The sequence below is a fragment of the Aethalodelphis obliquidens genome, unplaced genomic scaffold, assembly GCF_003676395.1.
Source record: "Aethalodelphis obliquidens isolate GAN/ISIS:26980383/991018 unplaced genomic scaffold, ASM367639v1 scaffold39, whole genome shotgun sequence".
In the NCBI taxonomy this organism is placed as follows: domain Eukaryota; kingdom Metazoa; phylum Chordata; class Mammalia; order Artiodactyla; family Delphinidae; genus Aethalodelphis; species Aethalodelphis obliquidens.
The window spans coordinates 9,250,647-9,263,885 of record NW_020837983.1 but is presented as its reverse complement, the minus strand read 5'-3'; the positions used below and the strand labels follow the sequence as shown (position 1 = coordinate 9,263,885).

Sequence of the window (13,239 nt, the reverse complement as noted above, 5' to 3'; positions counted from 1 at the left end):
TGATAATGATCAAATCGAGACATTAATTGAGAACAATCAATGTTGTACCACGTGGGAGATAGCCAACATACTCAAAATACCCAAATCAACCACGTAAAATCATTTGCACCAGCTTGGTTATGTAAATTGCTCTGATATTTGGGTTCCACGTAAGTTAACCAAAAAAAACCCTTTATTTTTCTTTTTTAAATTGTAGAACTTTATTTTTTTATACAACAGGTTCTTATTAGTCATCCATTTTATACACATCAGTGTATACATGTCAATCCCAACTGCCGAATTGATCACACCACCACCGCCACACCCCTGCAGCTTTCCCCCCTTGGTGTCCATACATGTGTTCTCTACATCTGTGTCTCAACTTCTGCCCTGCAAACCGGTTCATCTGTACCATTTTTCTAGGTTCCACATATATGCGTTGATATACGATATTTGTTTTTCTCTTTCTGACTTACTTCACTCTGTATGACAGTCTCTAGATCCATCCACATCTCAACAAATGACCCAATTTCGTTGCTTTTTATGGCTGAGTAATATTCCATTGTAGATATGTACCACATCTTCTTTATCCATTTATCTGTCGATGGGCATTTACGTTGTTTCCATGACTTGGCTATTGTAAATAGTGCTGCAATGAACACTGGGGTGCATGTCTTTTTGAATTACGGTTTTCTCTAGGTATATGCCCAGTACTGGGATTGCTGGATCATATGGGAATTCTATTTTGAGTTTTTTAAGGAACCTCCACACTGTTCTCCATAGTGGCTGTATCAATTTACATTCCCACTAACACTGTAAAGAGGGTTCCCTTTTCTCCACACCCTCTCCAACACTTGCTGTTTGTAGGTTTTCTGATGATGCCCATTCTAAATGGTGTGAGATGATACCTCATTGTAGTTTTGATTTGCATTTCTCTAATAATTAGTGATGTTGAGCAGCTTTTCACGTGCTTCTTGGACATCTGTATGTCTTCTTTGGAGAAATGTCTACTAAGGTCTTCTGCCCATTTTTGGATTTGGTTGTTTGTTTTTTCAGTATTGAGCTGCATGAGCTGTTTATATATTTTGGAGATTAATCCTTCGTCTGTTGATTTGTTTGCAAATATTTTCTCCCATTCTGAGGGTTGTCTTCTTGTCTTCTTTATGGTTTCCTTTGCTGTGCAAAAGCTTTGAAGGTTCATTAGGTCCCACTGTTTATTTTTGTTTTCATTTTCATTACCCCAGGAGATGGATCAAAAAACATCTTCCTGTGATTTACGTCAAAGACTGTTCTTCCTATGTTTTCCTCTAAGAGTTTTATACTGTCCGGACTTACATTTAGGTCTCTAATTCATTTTGAGTTTATATTTGTGTATGGTGTTACGGAGTGTTCTAATTTCATTCTTTTACATGTAGCTGTCCAGTTTTCCCAGCACCACTTATTGAAGAGACTGTCTTTTCTTCATTGTATATCCTTGCCTCCTTTGTCATAGATTAGTTGACCATAGGTGTGTGGTTTATATCTAGGCTTTCTATCTTGTTCCATAGATCTATGTTTCTGTTTTTGTGCCAGTACGATATTGCCTTGTTAACTGTAGCTTTGTAGTACAGTCTTAAGTCAGGGCGTCTGATTCCTCCAGCTCTGTTTTTTTCCCTCAAGACTGCTTTGGTTATTCAGGGTCTTTTTTGTCTCCACACAAATTTTAAGATTTTTAGTTCTAGTTCCGTAAAAAATGCCATTGGCAATTTGATACTGATTACATTGAATCTGCAGATTGCTTTGGATAGTATGGTCGTTTTCACAATATTGATTCTTCCAATCCAAGAACATGGTATATCTCTCCATCTGTTGGTATCATCTTTAATTTCTTTCATCAGTGTCTTATAGTTTTCTGCATACAGGTCTCTTGTCTCCCTAGGTAGGTGTACTCCTAGGTATTTTATTCTTTTTGTTGCCATGGTAAATGGGAGTGTTTCCTTAATTTCTCTTTCAGATTTTTCATCATTAATGTATAGGAATGCAAGTGATTTCTGTGAATTAATTTTGTATCCTGCTACTTTACCAAATTCATTGATTAGCTCTAGGAGTCTTCTGGTGGCATCTTTAGGATTCTCTATGTTTAGTATCATGTCATCTGCAAACAGTGACAGGTTTACTTCTCCTTTTCCAATTTGTATTCCTTTTATTTCTTTTTCTTCTCTGATTGCCGTGGCTAGGACTTCCAAAACTATGTTGAATAATAGTGGTGGGAGTGGACATCCTTGTCTCGTTCCTGATCTTAGAGGAAATGCTTTCAGTTTTTCACCATTGAGAATGATGTTTGTTATGAGTTTGTCATATATTGCCTTTATTAGATCGAGGTAGGTTCCCTCTATGCCCACTTTCTGGAGAGTTTTTATCATAAATGGGTGTTGCTATTGTTTTCTTTGTTTCTATTTCATTTATTTCTGCTCCGATCTTTATGATTTCTTTCCTTCTGCTAACTTTGGGTTTTGTATATTCTTCTTTCTCAAGTTCCTTTCGGTGTAAGGTTAGATTTTTTTGTTTGTTTTTTGTTGGTTTTTTTTTGCGATACACAGGCCTCTCACCATTGTGGCCTCTCCCGTTGCGGAGCACAGGCTGCAGACTTGCAGGCTCAGCAGTCATGGCTCACAGGCCCAGCCGCTCCGAGGCATGTGGGATCCTCCCGGACCAGGGCACAAACCCATGTCCCCTGCATCGGCAGGCGGACACTCAACCACTGCGCCACCAGGGAAGCACTGGTTAGATTGTTTATTTGAGATTTTTCTTGTTTCTTGAGGTAGGCTTGTATAGCTATAAACTTCCCTCTTAGAACTGCTCTTTTTGCATCCCATAGGTTTGGATCATCGTGTTTTCATTGTCATTTGTCTCTAGGTACTTTTTGATTTCCTCTTTGATTTCTTCAGTGAACTCTTGGCTATTTAGTAACGTACTGTTTAGCCTCCATGTGTTTGTGTTTTTTACGTTTATTTCCCTGTAATTCATTTCTAGTCTCATAGCACTGTGGTCAGAAAAGATGCTTGATATGATTTCAATTTTCTTAAATTTACTGAGGCTTGATTTGTGACCCAAGCCGTGATCTATCCTGGAGAACGTTCCGTGCGCACTTGAGAAGAAAGTGTAATCTGCTATTTTTGGATGGCATGTCCTATAAATATCAATTAAATCTATCTGGTCTACTGTGTCATTTAAAGCTTCTGTTTCCTTATTAATTTTCTGTTTGGATGATCTGTCCATTGGTGTGAGTGAGGTGTTGAACTCCCCCACTATTATTGCGTTACTGTCCATTTCCTGTTTTATAGCTGTTAGCACTGGCCTTATGTAATAAGGTGCTCCTACGTTGGGTGCATATATATTTATAATTGTTATATCTTCTCGGATTGGTCCCTTGATCATTATGTATTGTCCTTCCTTGTCTCTTGTACCATTCTTTATTTTAAAGTCTATTTTATCTGATATGAGTATTACTACTCCAGCTTTCTTTTGATTTCCATTTGCATGGAATATCTTTTTCCATCCCCTCACTTTCAGTTTGTATGTGTCCCTAGGTCTGAAGTGGGTTTCTTGTAGACAGCCTATATATGTGTTTCATTTTTGTATCCACTCAGCAAGCCTATGTCTTTTGGTTGGAGCATTTAATCTATTCATGTTTAAGGTAATTATCGATATGTATGTTCCTTTTACCACTTTCTTAATGTTGGAGGGTTTGTTTTTGTACGTCCTTTTCTTTTCTTGTGTTTCCCACTTAGAGAAGGTCCTTTAGCATTTGTTGTAGAGCTGGTTTGGTGGTGCTGAATTCTCTTAGCTTTTGCTTGTCTGTGAAGCTTTTGATTTCTCCATTGAATCTGAATGAGATCCTTGCTGGGTAGAGTAATCTTGGTTGTAGGTTCTTCCCTTTCATCACTTTAAGTATATCATGCTACTCCCTTCTGGCTTGTAGAGTTTCTGCTGAGAAATCAGCTGTTAACCTTATGGGAGTTCCCTTGTATGTTATTTGTCGATTTTCCCTTGCTGCTTTCAGTAATTTTTCTTTGTCTTTAATTTTTGCCAATTTGATTACTATGTGTCTCAGCGTGTTTCTCCTTTGGTTTATCCTGTATGGGACTCTCTGTGCTTCCTGGACTTGAACGGCTATTTCCTTTCCCACGTTAGAGAATTTTTCAACTATATCTCTTCAAATATTCTCTCTGGTCCTTTCTCTTTGTCTTCTCCTTCTGGGACCCCTATAATGCGAATGTTGTTGTGTTTAACGTTGTTCCAGAGGTCTCTTCGGCTGTCTTCATTTCTTTTCATTCTTTTTTCTTTATTCTGTTCCGTGGCAGTGAACTCCACCATTCTGTCTTCCAGGTCACTTATCCGTTCTTCTGCCTCAGTTATTCTGCTATTGGTTCCTTCTAGTGTATTTTTCATTTCAGTTATTATATTATTCATCTGTTTGTTTGTTCTTTAATTCTTCTAGATCTTTGTTAAACATTTCTCACATCTTCTCGATCTTTGCCTCCATCCTTTTTCCGAGGTCCTGGATCATCTTCACTGTCATTATTCTGAATTCTTTTTCTGGAAGGTTGCCTTTCTCCACTTCATTTAGTTGTTTTTCTGGGGTTGTATCTTGTTCCTTCATCTGGTACATAGCCCTCTGCCTTTTCATCTTGTCTATCTTTCTGTGAATGTGGTTTTTTGTTCCACAGGCTGCAGGACTGTAGTTCTTCTTGCTTCTGCTCTCTGCCCTCTGGTGGATGAGGCTCTCTAAGAGGCTTGTGCAAGCTTCCTGATGGTGGGTAGAGCTGGCTGTTGCTCTGGTGGGCAGAGCTCAGTAAAACTTTAACCTGCTTGTCTGCTGATGGGTGGGGCTGGGTTCCCTCCCTGTTGGTTGTTTGGCCTGAGGTGACCCAATACTGGAGCCTATCCAGGCTCTTTAGTAGGGCTAATGGCAGACTCTGGGAGGGCTCACACCAAGGAGTACTTCCCAGAACTTCTGCTGCCAGTGTCCTTGTCCTCACGGTGAGACACAGCCATGCCCTGCCTCCACAGGAGACCCTCCAACACTAGCAGGTAGGTCTGTTTCAGTCTCCCCTGGGGTCACTGCTCCTTCCCCTGGGTCCCGATGCACACACTACTTTGTGTGTGACCTCCAAGAGTGGAGTCTCTGTTTCCCCCAGTCCTGTCAAAGTCCTGCAATCAAATCCCACTAGCCTTCAAAGTCTGATTCTCTAGGAATTCCTCGTCCCGTTGCCAGACCCCCAGGTTGGGAATCCTGACATGGGGCCCAGAGCCTTCATTCCAGTCGGTGGACTTCTGTGGTATAATTGTTCTCCAGTCTGTGAGTCAACCACCCAGCAGTTATGGGCTTTGATTTTACTGTGATTACGCCCCTCCTACCATCTCACTGTGGCTTCTCCTTTGTCCTTGGATGTGGGGTATCTTTTTTGGTGAGTTCCAGTGTCCTCCTATCGATGATTGTCCAGCAGCTAGTTGCGATTCTCGTGTTCTCACAAGAGGGAGTGAGAGCATGAAAAAAACCTTCTTGACCATATTTCCACATGTATTTCTCTACTGAAACGTAACGAAAACGTTCCGTTTTTAAAACCAATTGTCATGAGCTATGAAAAGTGAATACTGTACAGTAATGTGGAATGGAAGAAATCATGGGGCAAGAAAAATGAACCACCACCAACCACACCAAAGGCCAGTCTTCATCCAAAGAAGGTGATGTTGTGTATATGGTGGGATTGGAAGCTCCTCTATTATGAGCTCCTTCCGGAAAACCAAACAGTTAATTCCAACAAGTACTGGTCCCAATTAAAGCAACTGAAAGCAGCACTCGACAAAAAGCATCCGGAATTAGTCAACAGAAAACACATAATCTTCCATTAGGATAACGCAAGACCATGTGTTTCTTTGATGACCAGACTAAAACTGTTACAGCTTGGCTGGGAAGTTCTGATTCATCCGCCATATTCACCAGACATTGCACCTTCAGATTTCCATTCATTTCGGGCTTTATAAAATTCTCTTAATGGAAAAAATTGCAATTCCCTAGAAGACTGTTCTTTGCTTAAAAAGATGAAAAGTTTTGGAAAAATGGAATTATGAAGTGGCCTGGAAAATGGCAGAACGTAGTGGAACAAAACTGTGAATACGTTGGTCAATAAAGTACTTGGTGAAAATGAAAAATGTGTCTTTTATTTTTGCTTTAAAACCGAAGGAACTTTTTGGCCACCCCAATACATGTATTCTGAGTAAAAGGGTAAGGAGAAAAAAAGGGAAGAGACAATTACATGACAAAATCAAGAAAGAGGAAGCTATGCACTAGAACACAAAATTTATCTGAGCTTCCTAGAAAATAAGTAGAAAAAAACTTTAATGAAAAAATATTTAACAAGAAAAAACATACCCATTAATTAAGAGGTCCTGAATAAATTAAAGCACAATACCCTTAAAGCCATTTTAGAGAAAATGCAGAAGCAGCCCACAGAAGGCTGGCTTCTTACAATGACCTTCAACAAAACCAAAGGTTGTACACTTCAGAGAGCACAGGACTAAATAATCCAGGTATGTAGCTGTATGTAGAAGTAATCTCACTTCTAAGCTAGATAAAGTACAGAGAATACTGAGGAAAGCATGAATGAAGAAAGAAATAAATGAAACATCCTTAAACTTTCTCTCTAAATAGGAATTGTCAACATATCTTACTGAGTATCCTAAGCCCACAATTCAAAACTATTAAAAGTAATTGAAGGTTCTGGCCTATATATCATTAACTGAAAGAAAATGTGTATGGCTCAAATCAGTCAGATTCAAACTCTTTTGACCTCTCTCCCAGTAAGAAATATTACATCACAACCAAGCAAAGCACACATATACGCATAAGTTTCTTGCAATATGATTAACCTTTACTACATTCCCCACACCATGTGGTTTTCTATTCTATGCTACGTATTTTTTAAATGCTTGCCATGACCCACTAAACTGCTTTCACAATGCACTCACTGGTCAGGATGCATAATCTGAAAAAGACTGTTCCAGGTAACAAGACCAGAAATTGCAAAGAAAATACGAGATATTGACTTGTGTTTCTTTCCTATTAGAGGGGTGCCCATCCTTCAAGATATAAAACAAACAACTATTCTCAACACCAAAACTTTTCTCAAAAAGCATCTCTGAATCTACGTAAATGTTTGAACTCCAAAATTATAACCACAGATGCTGGAAGAAGTAACTTTGCCCTAGAAAATTTTGAGAACAGGAATTCATCTCTACCATGAAAGAACCTTAATATAGGTTCTTTCCAGGTAAGATAACATTGCCAGAAATGAGTCCTCAAATAACCATATGAGTTTATCTTGAAATAAAAGGATTTACCATTATCCAACTGGACTGTCAAATTATCTTTTTTTTTTCCTTTGGCAATATTAAGTTTAGCTGCTCTGCCTTCCAGTAATTGTCCAACAAGTTCAGTTACTTCCTAAAGCAACTCCTTTAACTGTGATATTTGTCACAGCATAAAAGAGGATATGAGTCCTGTCAGGTAAGGCAGAAAAGCACCTGTTAATCCAAAAGCTACCTCAAGTAGTTTAGTAGAACACAGCTCTGTTTTATGCCACTAAATATAGGATGTTTTATGTTACGTTTATTTTTATGTTTTATGCTCCTAAAAATAGGTCAGTTCTCCCAATCCTGAATATCAGTATAAATTCCAATACAGTCTCTAAAGAATCATTAAAAGTCTGGGACCTGTTTTGAGGACATGCAAGTTAGCCCACAGAAGATTTTTAATCTGTGAAATCAACAACTGACAAAAGCTTTAAATTTTTCTTAAACAAGTTCTTAAAAGAAAAAAAAAATGTAATAAGACTCAACAGTTAAACCTAAAACTGCTTATTCTTTGCCAGGATATTGATGGAGAGAGTTGTATACAATGAGCTGGCTTAGGAAGTTTTAAGGGGATATGTAGTCAGAAATTTGGAGGGGTAAAGGGGTTGCCCATTTTATAAATAAGAATAAGCTATAGTTTAATTTACAGTTTAATTAGATTCACCAGGGACTTCTCCCAAGGAGTTAATAATTACGAAAAGAATTTAGAAAGCTCTTTAACCATCATAACTACTCTAAGTAGAATTAGAAACATTCAGAAGTAAAATAACTTCTTCTGGCACCTTCTCCAGCCGTAGCAATTAATCTATTTATTCTAAGGCCAGAGAGAATACTGAGATCTGTTAGGTAAAGTTCCTAAGAACACAAAGCATCAGCATTAACATCACTATAACACCAGTTAAATATGTTCAATTCAAATGTAATTTAGAAACTATATTTGAGGGAGGGCGGCTATGAAATGATGTACCTAATGGCAACCTCTTACAAGTAAAGTAGATGGTGCCAGAAGACTGTCAAAAATTAATAGCTTTGAAATTGGGTTGAACTTAGGTTGAAACCAGCTTACAAAGCTTTGGGGCAGAAAACAAGTGTATACCAATGTCAGCTATACCTCAAAAAAAAAGAAGTAATTGATAAATGAAAGAGAAGGACAGATAACTACTAACTGTAAAAAGGCATCAATGCACTTTGGCCACAGAGCTGACATGTAACAATCACTGTTTTTTTTTCCTTCATTAAACATTTATCAAGGAACTGTTATTTGTAAGCCACTACTCCTCCAGATAAATAAAAATTTCAGTTTCCTTTGTTTATCAAGAAGCAAAAGGAACAAAGAGACTATAAGTAGGAGTCAGAGGCAAGTCTTTGCTTGGAGAGGATGTAAGAAAGCAACTATACTCCAATAAAATTTTTTTTTTAAAAATCCCACTTATGGGCTTCCCTGGTGGTGCAGTGGTTGAGAGTCCACCTGCCGATGCAGGGGACGCGGGTTCGTGCCCCGGTCTGGGAGGATCCCATGTGCCGCAGAGCGGCTGGTCCCGTGAGCCATGGCCGCCGGGCCTGCGCGTCCGGAGCCTGTGCTCTGCAACGGAAGAGGCCACGGCGGTGGGAAGCCCGCGTACCGCAAAAAAAAAAAAAAAAAAAAAAATCCCAGTTATCATCTTAAAATGTAAAAAAAGATTTGGGTCTCCTCAGGTGTTGATTTTGCATCAGATAAACTGGCCTGTTTTCAGAGTTCTCTGTGAGTGAAAACAGGATTGGGATCCACCTTTTAGGTATTGGAACTAATATAACTGAGGAAGAAAGTCCTGAGTCCCCAAGAAGAGCTGACTTCCATCCCTCTTTCTGTTTCCCTGATGACAACAAATAACTATAAGATCGTGAGTGTAATGAAGAAATAAACAGAAACATAAAAAAAAAAAAAAAACAGAAAAAGAATGTGAAACACCTGCACTGACACTTTGCTCTGCAAAATCGCCACATCGAAAAGACTATAACTATTATACAAACATTTCAAGCAGTACAGAGCTAACTTAAATTTCTGGGAACTTTTTATACAATGATAAGATTATTCTTTAACTTAATGATGTAATGAGTACTTATCTTACCCAGAACAATATGTCTCCTTTTTATTTAATGTGAAACGCTGTTAAAAACATCAAATGTGCACTAGTGTTCCATGAAGATGTATTAGATTCCTGACCTTTAATCTAGGAAAAATTTAAGGGAAGGGGTCCTGATATATGATCACGTGCATAGGGACAAACAGCAGCGAAGTAAGAACAATGTATTAATTATTGGGATTTGTCCTTTAATCATCCTCAAGAGATGATTAGAATCTATGAGAAAATAAATGAAAGGAATTATATATATAATTGAAGTGATGAAGCTTTTAATCTGGAGACTGGAAGCTGTCTGAAATGATCTGTGTTATTTTGTTGTTTAGATCAGTGATTCCTATACTTACAGATGAGTAAATTTTAAGACAAAAATATATTCAAGTAACTGTCATTCAGTCATCCACCTTTTAATCTTAAAGGAGTAAATAGAAAAAAAAAAAGAAAGAAAGAAACTTAAGGAATAAACCTAGGACAAAAGAGCATCAAAATTTGAATGAGTCCAGAGCCCTCACAAACATCTTTCAATCTGTTCTGATGTCATGCAGCAAATTTACATATATTTTAAATATTTTATGACACTAAAAAATATGGAAAACATATATTCTACAAAGGGTTACAACAATGATTAATAACAATCAAAATTTTGGTTTTATCAATACCCTTAGAAGTTACCTGGTGGTGGGACTTCCCTTGTGGTGCAGTGGTTAAGAATCCGCCTGCCAATGTAGGGGACAGGGGTTCGAGCCCTGGTCCAGGAAGATCCCACATGCCATGGAGCAACTAAGCCTGTGCACCACAATTACTGAAGCCTGCGTGACACAACTACTGAGCCCACGTGCTGCAACTACTGAAACCCATGCACCTAGAGCCTGCTCCACAACAAGAGAAGCCACAGCGATGAGAAGCGCACGCACAGCAACGAAGACCCAACGCAGCCAAAAATAAACCAAAATTAAAAATAAAAAAGAAGTTACCTGGTGGCAAATCAGGATCTGTGGGAGCAGCCTGCTGAATTCTTCTGGGTTTTACTGATGACTTTGTGTTCTCAGTAGTACTACGGTTGGTAGAATTAGAACCACAGCTTTCATGGTCATCCTATTTTTATTTTGAAGAAAGAAAAGTATCAGTCACCATTCAAGAATTTTAAAAAGTTTTGTTGAATGTATGCAAGTTACTAAAATGTGATAAAATAGACTCTTCAGGGTTTTTTTTTAGCTCTAAAAATCTATGTAACCAAAATTTTTCATAATTTGCATTCTTAAACACCATTTTAAAAGTAAGTAGTAGTTTAAAATCATAAATTGTCTATTTCTTTAGTTGGTATCAAAAGACACCACTTGATAATGTCAAAAAAAATCTTATATATGGTTTTAGCAAAAGAAGACAATTCAAAGGAAGCTTTTAAACATTTTCCATTTGAAAATGCAAAATAAATGGAAAGGGTCTTAATATTCCCCTATTTGTTTATATGTTAAGACCCTTACTATTTTGTGAGTTAAATTAAGAATCCAAGCTTTTTAATCACCTTTAATGATTAATCTTAATCATCCTCAGAAATCTTGGCATCCTATTTACCACTGTTCACTGAATTGAATATTGTTCAGATTAGATATAAGGTTTAACTGGGTTTTGATATGGATAACATAAAAACTTCAAAAAAATCATACATATTTTTGAAACCTATACAATGCAAATGAGTACTCTTTTCCTGACTTGATTCAACAAACATTTATATAATGCTTTTATGTGTTAATTGCTGGATTTACAAAAGCAAATTAGATATAATATCTGTTCGCAAAGATTTCAGAATCTATTTAAAACATATATAACCAGTCTACAAGAGTACTTTTTTGTTTGTTTTCAAGTAATAGGAACACAAAGAGTCATTCTATTTGGAAGAACTAGAGAGATGAGGTCGTTAAAACTGAGTGTAGAAATGTTTTAGGTTAAGATTGGAGGCTAAATAGGGAAACCTATAAACAGCACATGCAAGGATAATGATTAGTCAAAAAAAGCCACAGTATACAATGTTTAAGATGGGAGAACAATACCAGAAGCTAAAGGCATGTACTAGTTCAATAAAAATGACGTCACATTAAGAACCACAGAGACGTTAACACTTAATTTGGTAATTAGGAGGAGGGTGCCAATAACCAAAGGAAAAAAAAAGGACATTTAATAATTGCAGTAGAGGGACAGGAGTGGAAGAAGTAAAAGAGTAGTTCAAAGGGTGAATAACAAGTTAAAATGGAAAAAATAAACATAGATTGCTTTTTCAATAAGACGGATATTACAAGGAGGAAACAGATGAGGTAGCAGAATGAGGTAAAAGCATCTGACATCATCTTATTCCTTTTGGGGGGATAAAAGAGCACATTCTGCTTGAATGAGAGATGCATATGAGGAGGCAGAGATCAAACATCTCTCCAACACAAAGGGAAACAGATGGTGTACTGTGCACCATCAATTCATTAATCAATAATAAAACTATTTCATAATGCTTAAAAGAATCGTGATAAATTTAGTTTCTTTTATATATTTGAAGAGAAAATTTCAAGAACAAAAAGAAGGATACCCACTAAATTTACCATTCTAATAGGGTACTAGAGGCAAATAAGAACAATGATAGGCCCTCCTTTAAGACACAAAAATTCTTATTCACTACCACACTAAGAGGATTATACAATAATAAAAGATGAATCTTTTACAATATAGCATGGCTTCAGATGCTAGTGTGATATATTAGCAAAAAAAAAAATTTCTGTTTGAAACTTCATTACAACAAAAAGTTAAAAATTTACTGTAACAAACAATAAAGGAAATTTTTGCACGAACTTACGTTTAAGTTAATAAAAAACTTCACAGCATTTCATTCCACAAAACAGCTTCACTATTCAATCTTTATAATGACATCTTCTGTTATTTTGGGGGATGTTATAGTCTCCAAATACTAAAAGACTACTACTGTGAATAAGACCTTACTGTAATTACTTTTAGTTCAACTTAGATCCTTAAAAATGTCTGTAGTCATACACTTCTGCACAATGTTAACATTAAAAGCACACTATTAATTTTTGAAACATATGGTTGTCTCAAAAGCCCAGAAGTAAAACATATTCATTAAAGAGATGTGAAAAAGTTCCAAGTGAACTGCCAAAACTAGCATAATTATGAAAATATTTAACACTGAAACCATCTGAAATCACATACTGTATATAGATTATAGTGATGTCATAATAAACATTCCAGCCAAAATGCACTAAAACTACTGCAGTCCAATAAATCTGGCATACACGAAATGACAAACATTTTAAAGCAAAAGAAAGAACAAGTTATTTTATTTTTAAAAAGTTATTAGCAGCAAAAATGGGTAAAATGCATAGACTAAATATGAGTTTTCAAATAGTTTAAAAAAAGAACTGAATAAAGTTCCCTACAAACTACATTTTTTCACTTAAAAGAAAAACAAACTAAATAACTTCATTTGCTTAAACAAAAATTTTAATAAACTTGAAATTTCAGTGTGCCTTAAAAATGGGCATTAATCATGGTACCCATAGGAATATGTACTATGAAACAAACATTACCAAATGTGCAAACATTTCTTTCTTAATTCTGGTTAGAAAATAATCCTTTTGATAATTTTGACTTGTTTTCATTTCAATTACATTTTAATTGCATCAATTAAGTGAGCTTCCATTCAAATCCTGCCCCAACTGAATTAAATTTAAAAAAATAAAGCAAA

The 13,239-nt window shown here is 36.6% G+C and overlaps 1 protein-coding gene across 6 annotated transcripts in view; it reads right to left on the bottom strand.

The window, feature by feature from the left end:
• VPS13B (vacuolar protein sorting 13 homolog B) overlaps positions 1-13,239 on the bottom strand; it is a 778,894-nt gene that overhangs the window by 729,158 nt on the left and 36,497 nt on the right. For all 6 annotated transcript variants that reach the window (XR_003438158.1, XM_027131501.1, XM_027131500.1 and 3 more), the window contains exon 4: positions 10,469-10,589. Coding sequence is in view for 5 of the 6 variants with exons in the window: in XM_027131501.1 (XP_026987302.1) it covers positions 10,469-10,589 (121 nt within the window). In the remaining variant the exon portion in view is untranslated. The remainder of the gene's footprint in view (positions 1-10,468; positions 10,590-13,239) is intronic.